The sequence below is a fragment of the Otolemur garnettii genome, unplaced genomic scaffold (assembly GCF_000181295.1).
Source record: "Otolemur garnettii isolate 467f Iridium unplaced genomic scaffold, OtoGar3 scaffold00044, whole genome shotgun sequence".
NCBI classification, from domain to species: Eukaryota; Metazoa; Chordata; class Mammalia; order Primates; family Galagidae; genus Otolemur; species Otolemur garnettii.
In genome coordinates this window covers 1,007,076-1,031,912 of record NW_003852439.1, presented here as the reverse complement: position 1 = coordinate 1,031,912, position 24,837 = coordinate 1,007,076, and the positions used below count along the sequence as shown (strand labels likewise).

The 24,837-nt window shown below is 38.7% G+C and overlaps 1 protein-coding gene and 1 pseudogene across 1 annotated transcript in view; one reads left to right on the top strand and one right to left on the bottom strand.

Moving 5' to 3' along the window:
- Positions 1-24,837, bottom strand: part of DNAH3 (dynein axonemal heavy chain 3) — a 190,638-nt gene that overhangs the window by 65,835 nt on the left and 99,966 nt on the right. The window contains exons 40-43 of the mRNA XM_023513826.1: positions 24,429-24,674; positions 5,946-6,049; positions 3,375-3,669; positions 1,785-1,964 (exon numbers count right to left, since the gene is read on the bottom strand). Of these exons, the coding sequence (XP_023369594.1) occupies positions 1,785-1,964; positions 3,375-3,669; positions 5,946-6,049; positions 24,429-24,674 (825 nt within the window). The remainder of the gene's footprint in view (positions 1-1,784; positions 1,965-3,374; positions 3,670-5,945; positions 6,050-24,428; positions 24,675-24,837) is intronic.
- On the top strand, positions 20,536-21,435 carry LOC105887068 (annotated as a pseudogene).

Genomic DNA, 24,837 nt, shown 5'->3' with positions numbered 1-24,837 from the left:
ATTATAATATACTTATATATAAATATATATACATATATTCATATATATTTACATATACATATATATATAGTTAGCATCTGGGTATACCATCTACACTTACATACTAACAAATGTAGGTTTTACTCTTTAAAAAAAGTAATAGCAGAATAATATTTTATACATTGTTGATCTGGAACTATTGGTAGCTTTGTGAACTTAACCTTTTGATGTTATTTTTGCCTGGTCTGTGTCACCCAAACCCCAATCTGTCTGCTGCCAAACCTTCTCAGCCACCACACCGTATTGCCGTGTGTCTTGGTTTTCCCATTTCAGCTTTGACACCTGGTAGCTGGTAGCTGGGCTGGCAAATCAGCTAGGCTGTTCTGTGCTGAATACAATTTCATTAAATATCAACATCAGATGTGATTATTCCATGATTATAATGGAACAAGATAGAAACAAGATTGCTCTGCAACCATGGAAATGACCACACTTCCTCCCTCTCAGCGGACATGAATGACTCTGCTTCCTTACCAAGTGTTAGCGCTAACTCCATTTCATTCCTCCTGCTTCCTAGAAAAATAATTATTAAGATAGCAACTGACAGGATTGTCCCCACTTCCTGAAAATACTCAGTCCGGAACAGAGCCCCTGCTCCCTGAAGCCTTCCCCCACATTACCTCGCTTTCCTCAGCTTTCTCTGGTGTGCAGACACCCTTGCTGCAGCAAATCAATATACTTAATTACTTGACTACAGATGTGTTCCTGATGTCATGGGGCACTGGGCTTCATTACAGGGTCATCCAAAGATCACATTTGTAACATAGCTTGAAAATTGTCAATTGATGTGAAAATAGTAGTCAGTACTAATTTTTTTTTAAAAGATAGGGTCTCACTGTGTTTCTCAGGCTGGTCTCAAACTCTAGGCCTCAAGTGATCCTCCTCAGCCTCTGGAGTTGCTGGGACTATAGGTATGAGCCTGCAATGAACACTGGAAACAGATATTCTCTTTCGAATGATTAGGTTTTAAATAGAGAAAAGTCATATAGCAAGCTCTTCTCCCTTTCACTGGTAAGAGAGGTGTTGAATTCATAGATGCTAGGTACCTGAGATCTTGCTGTATCCAAAGCCAAGGCAAAGGCACCTTTAGACTCTACACTTGAAGAGGAAGGTGATCTTCTGGGTACCCTAGAGAGACCACCCTATCCATTTTCCTCATTTTACAAACACCAGGGAGGAGAGACTTGTCCAAGTTCACAGAACCCAAGTTTGGAATTGGTACGAAGATTCTTAATCTTATTCTTTATGAGAATAAAAGTAAAGATTCCTATGCACCTAGATGGATCGAGTTGAACCTGGAGCAAGATATACTCCTGAACTGTTAGATGATAGGGGAAAATTCCTATCGACTTATTTGCTACTATTATTATTATTTATTTTGCTTAGGCCACTTAGGGTTAGATTTTCTATCTCTATCAACTTGAAGAATTGTAACAAATACAACAGGTGATGGTCACACATGGCTAATTGGGAACCTCTGATCTAGCCACCCTTCTGGAATACACTGAACTCTCCTTTTCATAAGAGACTGTCTGTCTAGGGCCAACCCAAAGACTCCTCACATCCTCTCTTTATTTTCTCATCCTATTTCACCTCAACTTCCAACGTAAGTTCTGGAGTCTAAATACACTTTTGCTCCATACTCCATTAGGACAGGGTGTGCTGTGCCAACTCTTCTTTCATGGAGGTGGCCCAGCTCTGCTGGGGGTGGCAGGAAAGAGGAATGAGCTCTTTCCTTCACATACCAGTAATGTCATTCCTTCCGCCTCCAGGGGGGCCCATGGCTGTCACAAGCAGCACATCCACGATGTCAAGCCTGTTTGTGTCTTTCTTGTCAAACCAGTAACCATGGTCAATCCATTGCCTTAGGAGCTCAATGGGGGGCTGGGCCCCATACACCTCTTTTGCTGGCATGTTGAGGTCATCTGGGGAAAGAAGCCACAGTCACGTGTTATAAATCCATGGCATCCTCTGCTCTCATGGGCAGTAAGAGGTGACAGTTGCTTTTGTGGGGGAGTCTGTGCCCAGTCATCCCATTTCACATTCCAGGCAGGGCTGTGTCAGTGGACATCTGTCCAGATGGGAGATGAGACCTCCCTCTGTCTTGCTGAGACCTCTGCTTATTGTGACTATAAGGAGGCATAGATTGCAATCAACAAAAGGGCATTTAACTTTTTCCCTTTTCCCTCATCCAAAATGCATATGTATCGATTGTCTGCTATATACTAGATGTTTTGTTAAGTGCTGGGGATATGATCATGAGAAAGACAGTCAAGCTACCAGCCAATAGAATACATAATTTGACCAGAAGGTAACAGTTAAATTCTAGTGGGAGCAAAGCTTTGATCTGGGATTTTTGATGAGGAAAACAAAAATGGTAAAAATAGGCTATAACTTCCTTGAAGACAATATTCCCTTTCTTTCTTTCTTTCTTTCTTTTTTTTTTCGAGACAGAGTCTCACTTTATCACCCACGGTAGAGTGCTGTGGCATCACACAGCTCATAGCAACCTCCAGCTCTTGGGCTTAGGGGATTCTCTTGCCTCAGCCTCCTGAGTAGCTGGGACTACAGGCACCCACCATAATGCCTGGCTATTTTTTTGTTGCAGTTTGACTGGGGCTGGGTTTGAACCTGCCACCCTTGGCATATGGGGCCAGTGCCCTACCCGCTGAGCCACAGGTGCTGCCCCTCTTTTAGTTTTTCTTTGACAAACATTATTTGAGTGCCCAGTTTGTGGCAGGTGACATTTTAGGAACTTTTTCATTTTTTGGAGACAGAGTCTGGCTACGTTGCCCTTGGCTGAGTGTTATGGCATCACAGCTCACAGCTACCTCAACCTCTTGGGCTTAAGCAATTCTCTTGCCTCAGTCTCCCAAATAGCTGGGACTACCGGTCCCCGCCACAATGCCTGGCTATTTTTTGGCTGTAGTTGTCAATTGTTTGGCAGGCCCGGGCTGGATTTGAACCCACCAGCTCCAGTTGTAAGTGGCTGGCACCCTAGCTGCCGTGCTACAGGCGCTAAGCCAACATTTTACAAACTTTACACACTTTATATTATCTAGTCCAATAATGGCTTTATAAGGAAGATAGTATTGCCTCTATGTTAAAGGTACAGAACTGAGGATAGAGAGGTTGAGTCACAATAAACCAGGGGTTAAAAAGGAAGGAAGGAGAAAAGGGAGGGGAGGGAAAGAATACTAAACTGTATTAACCAGAAATGTTTTGTGTCCCAAAGAGAGCAGAAGGAATGTACAGAAGTGCTACAAAGGGAAGCTCTGGTTTGCCGCAGCTTGGGGTGAAAGAACCTGGTTTTGTAGACCCAAGCCAATACTTACCCACAAACACCACTGCTTTCTTCCCTATGGGAGGCCCAAAAAGGCCCTTCCGCCTTCGATCCAGCTTGGACATGATGATATCTTGGGTCTGATTGGCTGAGGTTCTTGCAGAGAAATTGATGCAGTTAGGGAGGTAGGTATTTTTTGGCAGGCGGAGAAGGAAATTGTTGGTGATGGCTGATTTGCCAGTGCCTGTGGGCCCCACAAACAGCACCGGAACCTCATGGTTCAGGTAGATTTTTAAGAAGAAGGACTGCCGAGCTGTCTCCATTGTGGGGATGATGAGTTCTGAGATCTATACCACAAAGACATGGGAGAGTCTTGGTCTTGATCCTAGGAAACTGGATCTTGCCATTCAAGAGATCTGGGTTTAAATTCTAGCTTCATTCCTTACTATCTTTGAGTCCCTGGATGAGTATTTAACCTCTCCAGGGACCTCAGTTTCTTCATCTGTGAAATGGGAATAATAATGATGCCTAATTCACAGAGCTGGTATGAAGCTTAAATGAAACTTCACATGTAAAGTTAGGCATTACTGTATATTTTGTGGGTAAGAAAACAGAGGTCCACAACCTTTTTGCAACTTGTCCAATTAACACAGCAAATAAGTGAAAATGATGGGATTTGAATCCCAGTTTGTCAGATTCCAGAGTCTACGGTTGTAACTACTGAACTATCACATTATAAACAACAACTAGAGTAAGAATCGGTCGTCCATAGCTGCTGTCTTCTGAGACCATTGCTCTGAACCAACCTTGTCCCAGGCAAGATCCACCTCCCATATGCCATTGATACTGCCTGGCTAAGAGGTTTAAGTAGGACCCTGGAGCCCCTGTTCCCTGTGCTTGTCTCTGATCTGCTTTTCTCAATACTCGGATCCTTGATTCTAAGGCCCAGCAGTCCCCCATATAATCCCTTGCCTTTTCCAATATGGGAACTACACAGATTCTCCCCGGTATTCAGATCTCAGATGGACTCTGAGGGCTTGGTGTTGGGCTCCCAAAATCCCTATAACTTTTAATAGAACACCTTACCTTTACTTGACTTCTCTGAGCCTGTTCTCTGTCATTAGCCATCTAGCCACATTTGTTCTCTCCATGGGGAGAGGGAATTATATCACATGCCAAAGTTTCCTTGTATGTCTAAGCTGAATGGGACCAGTGAGAGAACTCGAGGCCACTGTGCTGAACAACTCCAGGGAATATCACTCACGCTATGGTTCATGTAAATGGTGCCCCTTAAAGCAAAACTAGACCACATCCAACTGGTGTCACCTGGGTCTGTGCAGCGTGGTGGCCCTATGTATACTGGTATAAAAAAGAGTGACTTCTGTCTATAATAATTTAAATCAAAGGAAAAGGATCAGATGAGACAAGGGAATCAAGTGGAGAAGAAGAGAATTAGCAGGTGTTGAGCTATGGATGCGTTGCTTGCATTTCCTGCTGCAATCTTCCTGGTATCACTCTTTGGCAGATGTATAATATTACAGGTGAAACAACTAAGAATTAAAAAAAAAAACTGGCTAATTTATTTAAAACCACATAGCCAGTAAGTGATGCTAAATGCAGAACCAGGTCCAAGATACCTATTTTGCTACCAAGATTGGGAATTTAAAGCAAGTTGGGTTTCATAGATTTTTATTTTCAGGAACTAGACCAGTTGTTTGACAAGGGAAAATTTCCCAGCAGGACTGACAATATGTTCTGCATTGGATTCTTCAATGTGTATTAATTTAGCAAGATTTCAAATCTCTGGAGTTCAAGTGACTAAGCTCTTTAAGGAGAATTAAAGTTTAAGAGCTCAGTGCTGGATTTTTCTTTATAACTCTCAGTCCCTAAGGTGTGTTCTGAAGTCAGGATGCAGTCACTCTGCTTACTGCATCCTTACCATACATACAGCTGTCGTCCTACTCAGTGTCTGACGTGGTTGTCAATATCTTCACTTCCCATACACTGTCTGCCACTCTACCTAGAGCTTAAATGACTGGCTGTCACTCCAGAAAGTTAAATTATGTCCACTAGATTCTACTAACAGGGGCATAAAAGTGCTCATCTGAAAATATTTTCTACAAGGGTTAAAATGTGTTGGAGTTGCAAGTAAATCACTTGTTAACCAGGAAACTTATTAAATCAGAGACCATTTTTTTGAAACTTCTGATCAAGGAAATTCTTCTCTAAGGATTTTAAAGATCCTTTTTGCTGAGATGACTGAGGGGTGAACTGATGACCAGCCGGTAAGATAATAATCAGAATAGAAACACACATTGATCCAGCCCCTTGTATGTGCCATGTGCTCATGTATACCACATTCAATGTTTGCGATCATCCTTTAAATGCTTTTAAAAAAAGTTTTGGTTAAGTAAACCGAGGCTCAGTGGGTGAAGCCTGAGTAAGGAAGTTGGGTCTCTGATTCTAAAGTCCATGCTTTTGAAAGTTCATTCAGCTCATGTTTGAATCTTTTTCTAAAGAAAGTTCTTCAAAACATTCACGAAGAACTGTTAATCCCTCCACCTGGAGAATATTTGGGTCATTCCAGAAACCACAGTTCTGTGGACAGTGCTTCTCTTTTTACCTTTGCACCAGCTGGAATAATTTCCTCCTCTTTGGTGATGTACTCTGTCCATATGTCCCAATGTCCACCACCTTGTTTGACAAAGTAAAAATCATAGATGCTTCCTGGACTCAAAGAAACAAAACAAGTCATCAGCACACCAAAGGTTTATATTTCATATTTGCGGTATTTAATTACCTTAGCTATAGGCCTCTGAAAATGTGTAACTACCAATACTGACATTGCTGTGATGAAACTTACATATTGCTGGTAACCGCGTAACCTGAAACAACACTTTTTAAAGAAAGTGACTTTATTATTTGTGTAAAAACATAGCTGCTAATTATGAAATTTCTTTCTTTTTTTTTTTTTACACAGAATCTTGCTTTGTCATCTGGGCTATAGTGTCATGGCCTCAGCTTAGCTGACAGCAACCTCAAATTCCTGGGCTCAAGCAATCCTCCTGCTTCACCCTCCTGTGGTAGAGGACCACAAACATCCACCACGATGCCCAGCTAATCTTTCTAGTTTTAGTGGAGATGGGATCTCTCTTTGCTCAGGTTGGTCTCAAACTCCTGAGCTCAAGCAGTCTTCCCACTTCAGTCCCCCAGAGTGCTAGGATTATAGGTATGAGTCACTGCAGTTGGCTTATTAAATGTGACTCAGTGGGTAAGGTGAGCCCCATATACTGAGGGTGGTAAGTTCGAACCCAGCCCAGGCCAAACTGCAACAAAAATAGCCGGGCATTGTGGCAGGTGCCTATAGTCCCAGCTACTCAGGAGGCTGAGGCAAGAGAATTGCATAAACCCAGGAGTTGGAGGTTGCTGTGAGCTGTGATGCCAAGGCACTTTACCAAGGGTGATAAAGTGAGACTGTCTCTAAAGGGAAAAAAATATATATACACACACACACATATATATTTTTTAATAATGTAAACAGCAAGTGTTAAAATAGAATAAAAAGAGGCAATAAATCACTCCAAATCTCAATTCAGAAATAACTTTATGGCAATCCCTCCAGCTCCACACAAACATACTGAAGATAGGAAGATAGAGAAAGGATTTTGTAAGAATGAGATCATCCAACATATACTATTTTTAAATAAAGGTGTTAAATTTAGTTTAACTTACATCTGGCGAAAGAAAAGGAGACTAAAGTGAAACTAAGAGACCTGTTGATTTTCAGATACATCTTTATTCACTACAGGAGATCTGGTTCCTAAAAAAATAATTTTCCTTAAAAATTATTTACTTTTCCCTACTTTATTCACTACAAGAGATACTGGTTTCTTAAAAAGAAAAAAGCCATTAAAGAGTTAATGTCATTATGCTTTAAAAAATCACTTAATCCAATTTTGTTGTTGTATTTTAACTTTTCATTGTGAAAAAATTTAAAAATACATGAAAGTAAGGGGAACAGTATAACAAACCGTCATGTACCTATTATCTGACTCCAGCAATTATTTTGTAAGTCCTGTCTCATCCATTTCCCCACCACCAACCACCACCATATTCATTTTTCTCTCTTCCTTCGTCCCTCTTTTCTTTTTCTCTGTTTCTTTTTCTCTCTTCCCTTTTTTCCTTCTTCCTCTTCCTATTTTCTCCCTCTTCTCTCATACTTTCCTTCCCATTTTCTTTAGAGTTTTTTAAAGCAAATTCAGATGTGACACATTTCATTTGTAAATACACGTGATTCAACTTTAAACCAATGTCATGAACACCTTTATAAACTGTGAGATGATGAACTCTCACTCTTCTCTGCACCTCAACCCCCTCATCTCCTGGCTCTTTTAGTTGTTGATGATGATATAACCTTTACTTTGTCAGGATTTATTACATTCCTACTTTGTTCTGCAACTGTAATTCTCCCATTCCTCTTATGTCTATATCTAAATAGATTAAATGCTCAGACCCAGGTCTTTTAACACTGACCACTTAAGAGCTCTTTATTTTGATTCTTGTTTGATTCTTGATTCTTGTTTTAATTGGTCAATTTCATTATTTTTTTCAAAATGGGGCTTACAGGTGCTCAAGTCTCTCCATTCTTGCATGTTTTGAGAATATCTATCTGCCTACTGCTCTTTTTTTGGTTTAACAGTGACTTTGTTATGAGAGACTTATGGCACATTTTTTCCCCTCTGATGCTCTATTCTGTTTTCTTGCATCTTAAGTTGCTGTGCAGAAACTGCCCAGTTTCTGGATATTTCTTATCTAGTTGTCTGATGAAATCTCTTTTATCCCCAAATTCCTATATTTATTTATTTGGAGACGGAGTCTCTCTTTGTGGTCCTCAGTTGAGTGCTGTGGTGTCACAGCTCACAGCAACCTCAAACTCTTGGGCTCAAGAGATTCTCTTGTCTCAGCCTCCCAAGAGGCTGGGACTACTTTTTAAAAAAAGCCCACCACAGGCTGGGCTTTTCTTTTTAGAGATGGGGGTGGGGGGGTCTCGCTCTGGTTCAGGCTGGTTTTGAACTCAGCTCAGGCAATCCACCTGCCTTGGCCTTCCAGAGTGCTGGGATTACAGGTGTGAGCCACCGTGATTTATTCAGGTTTCATGTTTTGGTCACTTATTCTGTATCAGTTTTTTCTTGGAATGTGGCATACTCTTACAATTCATAGAAATAGTTCTTCACTTTAGGAAACATTTTTGCATTTATATCTCTACACTATATATTGCCTACACTATTTATTGGGTTTCCTATTGTTGGTAATCATATCAATCATAGTCACTTATTCTTGTAACTCCTTCAATGTCTTTGTCTTTTTCTTCTACAGTATGAGTAATTATCTCAAGCCTTTCTTCTAAGCCATTTATTAGATGTCTAGCCTTATACTTTATTCCTTGTTGGTTCTAATACACTTATTAGATTATTAACGGTACTATTTGGCTTTTGATTTGCTTCTTTGGTTCTTCAATCCCTCTTTTCTTCTAATTCTGTGGTTTTATCAGCTCACCTATGACTTTCAGCTTTATTGAAATTTATTTATATACGATAAAATTCAACCATTTCAAGTGTGTATTTCAATGGTTAACTAAAAATTTATGGCCATATTAATATTCACAGAATTGTGAAACCACTACCACAATCAATTCTGGAAATTTTCATCAAACCAAAAAGAAACCCTAGACCTCTTTGGCATCAACTGCTAAATCCCTCCCCACCCACGCCATCCCCTGGCAACCACACATTTGCCTGGTCCACTCATTTTATAGAAATGAAACAACACACTGTATGTTCTTTTGTGACTGGCTTGCTTCTTTCAATGTTTGTAAGGTTCATCCATTTTGTAGCATGTATCAATTACTTCATTCCTCTCATTGCCAAATAATATTCCGTTGTATGTTTATACCATATTTTATTTAGCCATGCATCAGTTAATGGAAATTTGGATTGTGTTTAACTTTTAAGGAACTGCTGAAGTCTCTTTTCCAGAGCTGCTGCACCATTTTACATTCCCATCCAAATATGTGCGAGTTCCAGTTTTCCTGCATTCTCATCAACAGTTTTGTTTCCCATCTTTCTGACTGTACCCATCTCAATTGTTGTGAAGTAGTATCTCATTGTGGTTTTAATTTGCATTTCTCTGCTGGCTAATAATTTTGAGCATCTCGTTGTATGTTTATTGGTCCTTTGTGTATCTTTGGAGAACTGTCTATTCAAATATTCTGCGTATTTTTAATTGGGTTGTCTTTTTATTACTGGTTGCAATACCTTTTTATAAATTCTAAATGAGTCCCTTTTAAGATATATGATTTGTAAAAAGTTTCATCCATTCTGTGGGTTGTCTTTTCATTTGATGTTGTCCTTTGAAGTCTGTAATTTTGATGATGCTCAGTTTTTTGTTGCTTATGCTTTTGGTATCCTAAAGAAACCACTGCCTATTCCAGGGTCCAATACCTGTACCTGGTATTTTCTTCTAAAAGTTTTATAGTTTTAGCTTTTTCATTTAGGTCTTTGATCTATTTTGAGTAATTTTTTTGACCACTATGTGAGGCAGAAGTCCAAATTCATTCTTTTACATGTATATATTCAGTTGTTCCAGACATGGGTGACAGGTTCTGGATTTTGATATGTACCAAAATCCAATTTCTCTTCCTAGCCACTATTTTTCAACATTTACAGAGTTAAGTTGTAACTCTTTCTTTGGTTATTGCTTTGATTATTCTTTTCCCATTAAACCATCTTGGCATCATTGGCAAGTTATCATAAGTGTAAGGGTTTTTTTTTCTGGACTCAATTCTATTAATCAATAAATCTATACTTTTGTCAGTATACTCTACTAGTTACTTATGAATTAAAAAAATCTTCTGTTATTACTAAGTTCTTTCAACAGAAATATTTTCTGTCCCTTGTATCATACTCTCTCTTGCTCTGAGTGCACAGTCACCTTGCCATTGTTGCTATAATATAATCAGGTAAATTCTTCTTGATCTCTTTTCCAACATTATCTGGAGTCTGTCTGTATTTTTTTTTCTTTTTTTTTTTAAGACAGAGTCTCCTTCTGTTGCCCCAAGCTAGAGTGCCATGGTATCAGTCTAGCTCACAGCAACTTCAAACTCCTAGGTTCAAACAATTCTCCTGCCTCAGCCTCCCAAATAGCTGGACCTATGGACCATCATGCCTAGTCAATTTTTCTATTTTTAGTAGAGACAGGTCTCATTTTGCTAAGGCTGGTCTCAAACTCCTGAGTTCAATGGATCCTCCTGCCTCAGCCTCCCAGAGTGCTAGGATTACAAGCATGAGCCACCATGCCTGGCCTGGGACTGGTTTATCTTACCCACTTTCCTGGCCATAATTCAAGGACTAGTGTGTGGCTTTCTTTCCTGCAGCCTGTTGAGTAAAAGGAAATAATCTGTTGACCTTGCTGGGAAATCTGGCCTCTGTGTGCACACTCTCTCTGAAATTTGGGCAAATTTCTGGAAGCACAGATCTATCCCACTCCCATTATAGCTACTGACATACCCCGCCTTCTATAGGATTTAGCTCACATCCCCCCAGAGCATGAGGTTCTAGAAGATGCAAACCCTGGTGATTTTTTCTAGCTGCCAGTAGGATCCCCCAGAATTACTCAGGGCCTCTCATGATTTGAGGCTTTCTCTCAGACCATTTTGCAGCTGCCCAGCCATCATCATAGACCACTTTCCTCCATATTGATGATTACCAGTGAGAACTCTGAGAATTTTATCAACTCACCTACTCTCCTCTGTGCATCTCTAAGTCACCCCAGTGAGTGGCAAGTTCTGGTTTGGGAGATTCATCATACCAGAATATTATTTCTCTCCCTATCCACTGCTTTTCAATGTTTATAGAATGTAACTCATTCTTTGGTTATTGCTGAGGAATTTTTAGGATTAAAAGGACTTTTTTTGTTCTTAATGTTATTATGTATTTAAAAAGAGAGCTTCTGTTATTTTACGTCACTCTACAGCTTTACCTAGAAGTCAATCTGGTGCAACACTTTCAGAATGCAATCTGGCACCATGCTTACAGAGCTACCAAAAATGTTCTCTAAGTCAGAAATTGCATTTCTGGGAATTTTTCATAAGGAAATAATTCACAACGAAAATAATCTATATACATGAGTATGCAATACCATCTGTGATATGTAAGAAATAACTTACATATCCAACATTAAGAGACACAGAAAAATTATGTTCCTAGAAGATGAATGGAATATTTTTCAATTATTAAAATGATAGTTGCAAACACTAATTGTTAATATCAAAATTGCCTTTAAGTACTGGGGAAGAAAATCCCTATTTAATAAGTGGGGCTAGGAGAACTGGACAGCTACATGTGAAAGACTGAAACTAGAGCCCACCTCTCACCACTTACAAAAGTTAACTCATGCCAGATAAAAGATTTAAATTTAAGACATGCAACAATTAAAACCCTAGAGGAAAGTGCAGGAAAAACTCCTAATGGTATCACCTTGGGAAAGAATTCATAAAGAAGACCTCATTGAAAGGTGCAGCAACAACAACAATAAATAAATGGGACCTGATCAAATTAAAAGGCTTCTGCACAGCTAAGAGCATAATCAATAAAGCAAATAGACAACCTTCAGAATGAGAGAAGATATTCACATGTTAGGAATTGGACAAAGGGCTAGTGATCGGAATATACAAAGAGCTCAAGCAAATCAACAAGAAAAGAACAAACAACCACATCAATCAGTGGCCAAGTGACATAAACAGAACCTTCTCCCAAGAAGACAGACAAATGATGAACAAATGCTCATCACCCCTAATCATAAGAGAAATGCAAATCAAAGCCATTTTGAGATATCATCTAATGCCTGTGAGAATAGCCCAATCACAAGGCCCCAAAGCTGCAGATGCTGGTGGGGGTGAGGAGAGAAGAGTACACTTAAGCACTTTTGGTCAGATTGTTAATTAGTATAGCCTTTTTTTTTTTTTTTTTGCAGTTTTTTTTGCCAGGGCCGGGTTTGAACCCACTACCCCTGGTGTATGGGGCTGGCACCCTACTCCTTGGGCCACAGGTGCTACCCAATTTGTATAGCCTTTTTGGAAGGAAGTATGGAGAATCCTCAAAGAACTAAAAGTAGACCTCCTATTTGATCCTACAATCCCATTACTTGGTGTCTACCCAGAAGGAAAAATCATTTTACCATAAGGACATCACACTCAAATGTTTAGAGCAACTCAATTCACAACTGCAAAGACATGGAAACAACCTAAGTGTCCATTGATCCCTGAATGGAACAATTAACTGTAGTGTGTATATATACCATGGAATTTAATTTAAAATTAAATTCAAGAGGTGGAGGGAGAGGGTTTGGTAAGTTCCCACCTATCAGGTACAATGTAGGGATATAGGGCACACTTCCTGGGTGAAGGACATGACTACAACTTGGACTTCCAACTTTACTTTACAAACACAAATTATGTAACCTAATCATATGTACTGTCATACTAACCTGACTTTTTTCAAAAAGTGTTTTTAAGCAACAATGATAGATGTAAATAGAATAAAAAATAGACTATATACCATTATGACAACTATATAAAGAGATAAAATCAAGTGAACAGGCAAAAGGAAAGATTCTTTGAAAACTGAATTACCTGTGATAGGGAGGTATACACAAAGAGATATTGATCATTTCTGTTTAATGCTATTGAGTTGGTTTTATAATAAAAAAAGTGGACTCTAAAAGGTTTAATCAGTAAAGTATTTTTTCCTCTTTCCTTGATGATGTTGAGATAGGGCTAATTTGTAGCTTAATCTAGGAATATTTAGGCTAAAGAGAAAAGATTTAACTGAGTAAAAGCAAATGTACCAGCCTTGTGACCTTGGCCAAGTTTACCACTTGCACATTTGTAAAATGGGCCTGATTTTATGTTGAATTTGGAAAATCACTGTGGAGACTGAATGAGATATGTGTGTGAAGCTGCCAGGATAGTTCTGGGCATACAGAAAGACACTTGGTAACATTTAGCACTGGGTCTCTTTCAGTTCTCATCAGAGTAGTGGCTCCTGTTTTCTTTGCATTGTGATTGTAACTCAAACTCTGGTATAGGTGCAAAGTAGAAATGGGAGAATAGCAGAAATCAAGGGAAACAAATAATTTCTGTTACCTCTACCACAGCCCACTCAGCTCTGTCTTCCTTTCCTCTACTTGAGAGAATAAGGTGAACTTTTCAACTGAGAAGTGACTTTTCATAGGTCACACAATGAATAGGTTAAGAAAAGGAGATTTAGCACTTTCTAGACAAATAAATCCCAGGTTAACAAGCAAGGATCTATGTCAGATGATTTGAGCCCAACCTTGTGAGAATCCCTTCAAATTCTGCTTCCTTTCCTTAAGGTATACTCCTCAGTGTGGTTCCTCCAGCACTTATTGAGAGATCTGTTTATACCATGGCTCTTAGACCATGAAAAAACTAGAATGTAATGTCTTACAAAGAGAGGAAAGGACTTTCTGGAGTTCTAGTCATTAGAATTTTAACCCAGGGGCCCTTGTGAAAAGACTAGAAAGACGTGTGACATGTTAAGCTTCTAAAGATGGTGACAAGATAATACAATTAAAGCTAGGCATAATCCCATCTATATAAAATATCCAGAAAAGGCAAATAAATCTATAGAGAATAGATTAATGGTTGCTTGGGGCTAAAAATGAGAATAAGGATTAACTGAAAATAGATAGGAGAAACTTTATTGAGGGGATAAAAATGTTCTAGGACTGGATTATGGTGATGGAATGCACAACTAGGTAAATTTACTAAAAATCACTGATGTGTACACTTTAACAGGCAAATCTTATGACATGTAAATGATAACTTAATAACATTATATAAAAAAGAAAGCATACTAGGCACTTAAGCACTTAAAAACAAATATTTTGATTCAAATGTGTTCTGGCTAGGCACTTCCCATTTTCCCACTAAAATACTTAAAAAGGCATGGGAGAATAAAAGAGAAATGATGTCACAGAAAACAAAAACTGAAAGATTCTGGGCAAAATATCCTTAATTACAAACTAGATGAAATGGATCGAGAAATCTTACCCCAAGAGACTGCATGAGGAAAGAAAGGAAAGTTCACTGGTTCTCTCCCAAAAGGCCATCCCACGATGCAGGTTATACTACACATACCACACAGAAAATTAGGCAGCTGTTCATCTGCCTGCCAGGTCTGACTCATCCTCCTCTTGCCAGACCATCTTTCTATGGCTGAGAGAACATAGGTTCCCAGACCATAATGAATAAGAAGAAGGTAGTTGTGGCACCTTAAATTCAGTGAGGTATGTATGTCTCTCCAAAATAAAGGGCCACAAAACTCTGTTGAAGAGCTTTCCTTTTTCTGAATTTGAATGCTCACAGATGAAACAAATAGAAAAGGCTCTTTCCAACAGTTTGCATTAATTGATGACAGGCAGCCACCAAATCTTGGCCATCCCATTGCTCCTTAACTTAGTGCAGAATTTATAGCGTTTGGGATCTTTTTTTTTTGAGACAAAGCCTCAAGCTGTCCCCCTGGGTAGAGTGCCATAGCATCATAGCTCAGAGCAACCTCCAACTCCTGGGCTCAAGCGAGTCTCCTGCCTCTGCCTCCCAAGTAGCTGGGACCACAGGCGCCCGCCACAATGCCTTGGTTGCAGCCGTCGTTGTTGTTTGGTGGGCCCGGGCTGGATTCGAACCCACCACCTTAGGTGTATGTGGCTGGTGACTTTAGCCACTTGAGCCACAGGTGCCGAGCCTGGGATCCTTTTAAAGATGTTTATGAATATGATTTACCCTGATTATGTCCAAAAGCAGTGAGAATTTTAAAAACTAGCAGCAAGAGAAGCATATGTTTACCACAAAGACAAAGGTAAAGCTTAGCTTTCCAGGGATGTGTTCATGTTAGTTAGTTGCAATGCATCATTTTAGTTTTACCAACAACCTTCTCTGAATGGAATTTTCTTTTCTTTTCTTTTCTTTTTTTTTTTTTTTTGAGACAGAGTTTCACTTTGTTGCACCCGGTAGAGTGCTGTGGCGTCATAGCTCATAGCAACTTCCAACTCTTGGGCTCAAGTGATTCTCATGCCTCAGCCTCCCAAGTAGCTGGGACTACAGGCGCCACCACAATGCCCCGCTATTTTTAGAGATGAAATCTCCCTCTGGCTCAGGCTGGTCTCACTCATGAGCTCAGTCAATTCACCTGCCTCAGCTTCTCAGAGTGCTAGGATTATAGGTGTGAGCCACCCAGCCCAGCCCTGAATTTGCTTTTAAAAGAATTTGCTGCAAAAGATGTGTGAAGAAGCCAGTTTGCAGTGTGTGCTGGGAATCATCGTTTGTCTCATGCTGCATCAGTTAAGTAGAAATAGACAGGAGATGTTGCAGGGGAAGTTACCTAGAAACTGAGTGGGAGCTGTGCACATCATTGGCCCTCTAGCTACATAAGGAAAGGAAAGAAGTCACCACAAAGTAGGCCAAGAGTGGAGTCAAGGGCAATTCATGCACTATCTTTGCAGACACAAGAGTATAAACAGATGGATCCTGAAGGATGAGGATGGCAGAAAACAACATATGGGAACTATGAAAAAATATTGCAGTATAAAGAAACATAATATGATTAGCATGAAGAGTATATCTCTTAAGCTTATTTAATGCAGGACTCAAAATTAAATTTCAAGAAACTATTGGTATCCTTAATAAAATTCAGAAAGACATAATTTGTTATGAGGTAGGAATAGAAAGCCAAAAGGAAAAACCAGGCTAAGATAAAAAGGTAAGATGAGCCAAAATGTGAGATGGATGATCTAATAGAGATGATAATGATAACGCCAGTAAAAATTGCTGTTGATTTAACATTTTCTACACACCATGAAGTATTTTTACATGTATCAACTCATCTAATCCTTACAAAGACACCATGCATAATACATCCTATTGTTATTGTTCCCATATTATAATTGAGAAAACTGAGAGGGTATAAGGAAGTTGCTTAAGGTCACACACTATTAAGCGGTGGAGCCAGGATCCAAACTCTGTCAACTCTGTCTTTGGTCTAAAAGCACAGAGCCTGTGCTTTTAATCATTATGCTAAGAGAGGCTGGAAAGGAAACAAGATACAGAAGCACAATTAAATCATTCGAGGCAGTAAAGAGAATAATTGAAGTTGCAGGTAACTGCTATAATGAAAAGTCCACCTAGAAAGAATAAAAACACAAAAACAAGGAAAGAGGAGAGCACAGACATGGAAGCTGGAGAAAGCAATTTTCTCTTGCTGACAGAAAGGACATATCACATTACAGACAAAATAAACAAAAGCAGACCTACATCTAGACACAGTCTGTAAAAGAGACAAAAATAAAAACAAAGCCTACAATAGAGCATGAGTGAAAGAACATATGAAAAACAAACTACTACTATATATATATAATTCAACCTCACTTCTAATTAAAAAGAGAAGGAATTTCAATTAATACTATTTTAACATTTTCAATATGAACAGAATGCCAAAATACATGAAGCAAAATTGATAGAATGTCAAGGAGAAATTCTAGACAAATTATAGTGGGATACTTCAATACCCCACTATCAGTAATTGACATATAACAGAAAATGAGGGTGAATATGGTAAAACTGAATAGCATCATCATCAATCAACTGTATCAAATTGACATTTATAGGTTATTTCATCCAACAACAGCAGATTACAGATTATTCTTGAGTTCACATGGGCTATAAAACCTTTAATAAATTTATATGAAACATACTTTTAGGCCTCAATGGAATTAAACTAGAAATCAATAAGAAAAAGATAGCTGAAAAATCCCCAAATACTTGGAGATTAAGGAACACACTTAAAAATGACCAACAGGTCAAAAAAGTCTGGAGAAATTTAAAAAATATTATGAACTACATGAAAATGAAAACACAACTTTAAAAAATTTGTGGGATGCAGTGAAAGCAATGCTTAGAGAGAAATTCATGGAATTTATGGAATCTATGCATATATTAGAAAAGGAAAAAGATCTGAAATCAATAGTTTAAGAATCCATCTTAGGAAAGTAAAATGAGAAGAGCAAATGAAATAAAAAATGAGTAGAAAAAAAGAAATAAAAACAATTACAAAAAAAATCAATGAAATCGACAACAGAAAAATAACAGAGAAAATCAAAGAATGTCTTAATAAACGGAGATATAATCTGTGTCTATAGAAGGAAGACTCAAAATTGTTAAGATGTCTGTGCTTTTTGAGTTGATTTATAAATTTAACACAATCTTAATAAAAATCCCAACAAGTTCTTTTATAGATATTGGCAAACTGATTTGAAAGTTTATATGGAAAGGCAAAAGACTCAGGGTGGCCAACAGGGTTTTTTTTGTTGAAGAACAACAAACTTGGAGGACTAAATAACCCAACTTCAAGACCTACTACAAAGCTATAGCAATCAAGATGGTGTAAGTAAGAGAATAGGTAATCAGGTCAGTGGAACAGGTTAGGGAGCTCAGAAATAAACTCACATAAATGTAGTCAAGTGATTTTTGACAAAGGAGCAAAGACAATTCAATTGAGAAAAAATAGTCTTTTCTTTCTTTCTTTTCTTTTTTAAATAGTCTTTTCAATAAAGACGATTTGGTCCTGGACTCTGTGTGTGTGTGTATATACCAAGTGTGAGTGTGTCTACATATATATGTATGTATATACACATATACTATATATATATATATACACACACTATATATATATATATATACACACACACAAAGAATCTTGACACAGACCTTACATCTTTTCACAAAATTAATTCAAAATGGACCAAAGACCTAAATATAAATACAAAACTGTAAAACATTTGGAAGATAATATAGAAAAAAATATAGGTGATTTGAGGTTTGGTGGTAACATTTTAGGTACAACCCTAAAATACAATTCATGAAAGAAAAAAATGGAAAAATTGGATTTCATTAAAATTAAAATCTTCTCATGTGCCAAAGGTACTGTTAAGAGAATGAAAGGATAAGCCACAATCTGAGAGGATCGCTTGGGGCCAGGAGTTTGAGTCTATGGTGCTATGATCATGCCTGTGAATAGCCACTGTACCACTGCACTCCAGCCTTTGTGGCAACACAGTGAAACTCTATCTTCAAAAAGAAATGAAGGGAGGAAGGGAGGAAGGGTAGGAAGAAAAATAAATGACACAGCTCATTTAAAAAATGGGAAATCTGAATCTTACCAGACCTTACCAGAGATATACAGATGGCAAACAAGAATATGAAAAGATGTTAAACATCTTGTGTTATTAAAGAATTACAAATTAAAACATCAATAAGATAGTACTACACATCTACTAGAATGGCTAAAATACAAAACACTGACAACATCAAACGTTATGTAGATGTAGAGCAACAGGAACTCTCAGTCATTGCTGGTGGAAAAGCAACATGGTTCAGTCACTTTGGGAGAGAGTTTGGTTGTTTCTTACAAAGCCTAACACAGCCTTAATGTATGATCTAGCAATTGCACCTGTAGGTATTTATCAAAATAATTAATTGAAAAATTATGTCCACAAAAACCTTAATATGAATGTTAATAGCTGCTTTATCCATAATTGCCAAAAATTATTATTCTGTAATGAAAAATAAGCTATCAAGACACAAAAAGCCATGGAGGAAACTTGAATGCACACTGCTAAGTACTAAGTGAAATACACCAGCTTAAAAAGGTCATGCACTACATGATTCCAAGTATATCACATCCTAGAAAAGATAAAACCATAGAGATAGTAAAAAGATCAGTGGTTGCCAGGGGCAAGAGAGGGAAGGGAGGATGAATGGGTAGAACACAGGATTTTGGGAGTGGTGTAAAACTATTCTGGATGATGGTGTAATGGTGAATATATAACATTGTACATTTGTCAAAACACACAGAACTACAGGACACAGTGAACCTTCATGCAAATTGTGTTAATGGACTTTGTTAATAATAATTTATCTGTATTGGTTCACCAATTGTAACAATAATACCACAGTAACGCAAGATGTCAACAACAGGGAAAACTATGTTTGCGTAGGTGAGAAACATACAGGAATTCTCTGTACTTTCTGTGTAATTTTTTTCCTTCTGCATGTTTGACGGGTACTCCACAATTTTTCTATAAACCTAAAACTGCTTTATAGCTAATGCCTGTTAGTTTTTTTTTAAACAAGAAGAAAGTTAAAACAAGATACTATTTTCATTTCAAATTGCTGAAGGTTTTGAAAACCCAATGGTCAGTGTTAGTAAGGCACAAGAGATATTAGTAACAAAAAGCTTTAAAAATTTTGGTTTTGGCTTTTGACTCAGAAACTTTATTTCTAGGAAATTATTATAAGAAAATAATTATGTACTAGCCAAATATGTAGCTACCAGAACTTTGTTCATTACAACATTGTGAATGATAGTAAACATAAGCAAGATGAAAGTTTAGAATGATGTTATATTTACAGTACTAAATCTAAAGGAACGTATTCACATAGGAAAATATCCAAAAGGATGGTCAACAAAGTGTTAATAGTGATTTCTTTTTTACTATATGTTCTTTTAAAATTATATTATCCTATGTATATTTTTCTTAAAAAGTAAGAATAAGCCTTGCATCCACCAGGATGGCTATTATAAAACACACACAGAAGACGTGGGTGGTGGCACATGCCTGTAATTCTAGCGCTCTGGGAGGCTGAGGCAGGTGGACTGTTTGAGCTCAGGAGTTCAAGACCAGCCTGAGCAAGAGTAAGACCCCCATCTCTCTCCATCTATAGTCCCAGCTACTCTGGGAGTCTGAGGCAAGAGAAATTCTTGAGCCCAAGACTTTGAGGTGCTGTGTGCTATGACACCATAGCACTGTACCCAGGGCAACAGAGTGAGACTCTGTCTCAAACACATACACATACACACACTGACACAGAGAAAATAACAAGTGTTCATGAGAATGCAGAGAAATTGGTTCACTTGTGCATTATGATGGTATAACCTTTATGGAAGTTCCTTACGGCAGTTCCTTAAAAATTAAACATAGGAGAAGAGAGTGGAGCTGGTTAAGCCTTCAAAGTCCGAGAACGCACAGCCACGGGTTCCAGGGTTTTTGATTGAGTCCCGAGCCTCTGCAGTACGCGAGAGATGGAGATGGACAAATGGGTCCATTTAGAGCTATGGAACATGACACCGTCTAATGGGAAAGAACTCGTCCTGGACAACTGTCGGTCAAACGAAGGCCAAATTGAAGGTCTCTCAGATGAATCTGAAGAACTGGAACTCTTATGATCAGTGTACGCCGCTCTTCAGTTGCAAACTTACCAACGTCAAACAAACTTAAGAAGCTTGAATTAAGCGATAACAGAATCTCAGGGGGCCTGGAAGTATCGGCAGAAAAGAGCCTGAATCTCACCCATCTGAATCTAAGTAGCAACACAAAGACCTCAGCACAGTGGAGCCATTGAAAGAGTTAGAAAACGTCAAGAGCTGCCAGGGGTCCTCAAACCTTTTAAACAGGGGACTGGTTCACTGTCCCTCAGACCATTGCGGACCCCGACACTCGGCTGCTAAGCAGGACAGGCAGCAGCGGCAAAAACACCTGGCGGGCCGGATTAGTGTCCTAGGCGGGCCGCATGTGGCCCGCGGCCGTAGTTTGAGGACGCCTGAAGGTAACCAACCTAAAGGACTACCGAGAAAACACGTTCAAACTTCTGCAACTCACATTGTCTCGATAGCTACAACAAAGACAAGGAAGGAGGCCCCTGACGCAGATGCAGAGGGCTATGTGGGGAGGCTGGACTATGTGAGGAGGAGGAGCACGAGGAGGGGTATGATGAAGATGAGGATCAGGATGAGGAGGAAGGAGGCGAAGAGGAGGACGTGAGTGGAGAGGAGGAGGATACAATGATGGAGAAGTAGATGATGAGGAAGATTAAGAAGGTCCCGGTGAAGAAGAAAAGGATCAGAAGCGAAAACGAGGACCTGAAGATGAGGGAGAAGATGAGGACTAAGTGGAATAGCTATTTTGAAAAATTCCTATTGTGATTTGACTGTTTTTACCCACATTCCCTCCCCCCCAAATCCTGCCCCCTGAAACTTACTTTTTTATTATTGTAACATTGCTGTGGGAAAGAGAGGAGAAAAGTATATTGGGAGTTTTGGGGGGAGAGGAAAGGCAGGAAGGGTGGAATAAAATACTGCTTTTATTGCCAAAAAAAAAAAAAATAGAAGAAGAAGAAATTAAACATAGAATTACCATATGATCCAGTTTTTCACTTCTGGGTACAACCCTCTCCCCCCCAAACCCCAGAGGCTCAAAAAGGTAGTATTTGTACATCTATGTTCATAGCAGCTTAATTCACAAAAATCATAAAGTGGAAGTAATCTGGTTCGGCACCAGTAGCACAGTGGTTACAGCTCCTGCCACATACACAGAAGCTGGCGAGTTTGAACCCAGCGGGGCCAGTTAAATAACAATTAGAACTACAAGAAAAAATAGCCAGGCATTGTGGCGGGCACCTGTAGTTCCAGCTGCTTGGGAGGCTGAGGCAGGAGAATTGCTTGAGCCCAGGATTCTGAGGTTGCTGTGAGCTGTGATGCCAGGCACTCTACCAAGGGCAACAAAGTGACACTCTGTCTAAAAAAAAAAAAAAAAAAGTGGAACTAATCCAAGGATCTCTAGACAGACAAATGGATAAAAGGAAAATGTGGCATATACACGGAATGGAATGCTATTCAGCTTTCAAATGGAGGGAAATTCTGACATGAGGATGAAAACTGAAGACATTATGCTGACAGAAATAAGCCAGTCACAAAAAGACAAGTACGTATGATTCCACTTATATGAGGTACCTCGTTTAGTCTAATAAATAGCGACAGAAAGTAGAATAGTTGTTGCCAGGGTGGGGCAGGGGGGATTATTGTTTAATGGGAGCAGAGTTTCTATTGAGGAAGATGTAAAAAGATCTAGAGATGGATGGTGATGAAAGCACAATGATGTAAACGTACCTGATGGAACTGAATAGAACAAGTAAATACGGTTAAAATGGTAAATTTTATGTTATGGATATTTTACCACAATAAAAATATAAACAAAATCTTCCAAACCAGAACAAAGAAGTATTTTCTAATGTCCAACTAGGGACTGGGTACAGAGCCTCCATGCAGTTCTCTGACATGTACCAGATGAATTGCCTGCATCACATGAAATGTGCAAGGTATGCAGGGGAAAGAGTCTCAGGTAAGGGATGGGCTGTCCACCTGCTCATTCATTACTTTATTATTATGAAACATTTCAAACATACAGAAACACCGAAAGCATTGTCCGGTGAGCTGAACATTTGTATATCCACCTTCTAGATTTTACCATTAGCTTTTTATTTATCACACATAGTCTACCCCTCTATCATTTATCCATCTTAGTTTTTTGGAAACATTGCAAAATAAATTGCAAAATCTATATACTTTCTTATAGATGCTTCATGTGTATGTCATTAACTGGGTGTCAATCTTTGTTTATATATTTTTTTGGTTATAAATCTCATATATAATGAAATGCACATATCTTAGGCCCACGTTTATTAAGTTTGACAAATGCAGATATCTGTGTAACCCAAGTTCCTCTTTTTTTTTTTTTTAGAGATAGAGTCTCACTTTGTCGCCCTTGGTAGAGTGCCATGGTGTCACAGCTCACAGCAACCTCCAGCTCTTGGGCTTAGGCTATTCTTTTGCCTCAGCCTCCCGAGTAGCTGGGCCTACAGGCACCCACCACAGCGTTTGGCTATTTTTTTGTTGCAGTTTGGCTGGGGCTGGGTTTGAGCAAGCCACTTGCTATATGCAAGGGTGGCATATAGCAAGCCACCCTTGCTATATGGGGCTGGCACCCTACTTACTGAGCCACAGGCACTGCCCAAGTCCCTCTTAATATATACAACATCATTAGCATCCCTGGAAGTTCCTTCATGGACTTTCACATACTTTTTTTTGCAATCACAATAAGTAATGCTGTTTGGAAAATATTTATAATATGAGCCTTTTCATGTTATAGAAATAATAAAACATCATGAAAATAAAAATATAAAATGTTGATATTTCTAAACAGGGCAATTATCATCAATATTAATTTTCTTCTATTGCCTTCTATGTATTTTCCAAATTGCATATGTCTTACTTGGATGGTAGAAAGAAACAGTAAAAGCTACCTAACAGTAAAAGCTACCTTGTTCTTAAGTGTGACATAAGTGATGTCACACACAAAGGAGAATATTTATAGCCATTAAACGGCTGGAAGCAATCTTTTTGAACGTAATGTATGTAGCAAAATTGGAAACATTTCAGTATGATATTAGGTATAATGACAACATTAAAAGAAATATTAATACCACAATCACCATGATATGATGGTATGTAAACACTCAGAGCAGAAATAGAAATGAATAAGAAAAAAAGTGATTATATTACTCATTCTGTTTGGGTGACGAAATTATGAGTAATTTTTGCAAAAATAAAACTATGTCATCTTTTTCTAAATTATAAAAGCAGTTCAATATCCCATAAGATTCTGATTTTAGGACCATCCATCTCTTAAATATATTAGCCATCGCAATCAGGCAAGAGGAGACAATCAAGGGTGTCCAAATGGGGTCAGAGGAGATCAAACTCTCACTCTTTGCAGGTGATATGATCTTATACCTGGAAGTCCCAGGGACTCAGCTACAAGACTCTTAGAAGTGATCAATGAATACAGTAGCGTCTCAGGATACAAAATCAATACTTACAAATCAGTAGCTTTTATATACGTCAACAATAGTCAAGCTGAAAAAATAGTGAAGGACTCTATTCCTTTTACAGTAGTGCCAAAGACGATGAAACATTTGGGAATTTACCTAACAGTTATGAAGAAATAAACCTACCTGGGAAAGCTGCAAGATCTTCCTTGGCCCTTATAAGGGGTTTGCGTGGTCTGCATATTTTGGTTAGGTGTGGGACATGTAATTCAAACTATTATACTACAATGTAAAAAATAGGTCCTAAATTACCTTTTTCTGGAAAGATGTTGTTTTTGGTGAGTTTGACACTTTTGGGCCTTGGGTGGTTATTGTCCATGCCCATGATCAGATTGCGGAAATACACATCAAATTTCTTCCGGCTGTCAGCGTTGATGGTGCTGGCTAGGGTCCACACCAAAGAAAAGAGGAACAGTCCTTGCAGCCAGAGGAAGATTTGTTGACTTGACAAGCTTTCCTGTATATCAGTTTCCTCTGCTTCTATTTCCCTGATTTCATCTACGAGTGAGAAAAGGGAACCTCAGGGCAAGGTGCATAGTGCCCGTTGTGAACTGGCTGGTTTCACCCTGGGAAGGCCTCGGGATGTGACCAGATCCTTTATCACATACATGTTTTTATTGTGCTAAAATACAGACAACATAAAATTCACCACATAATCACT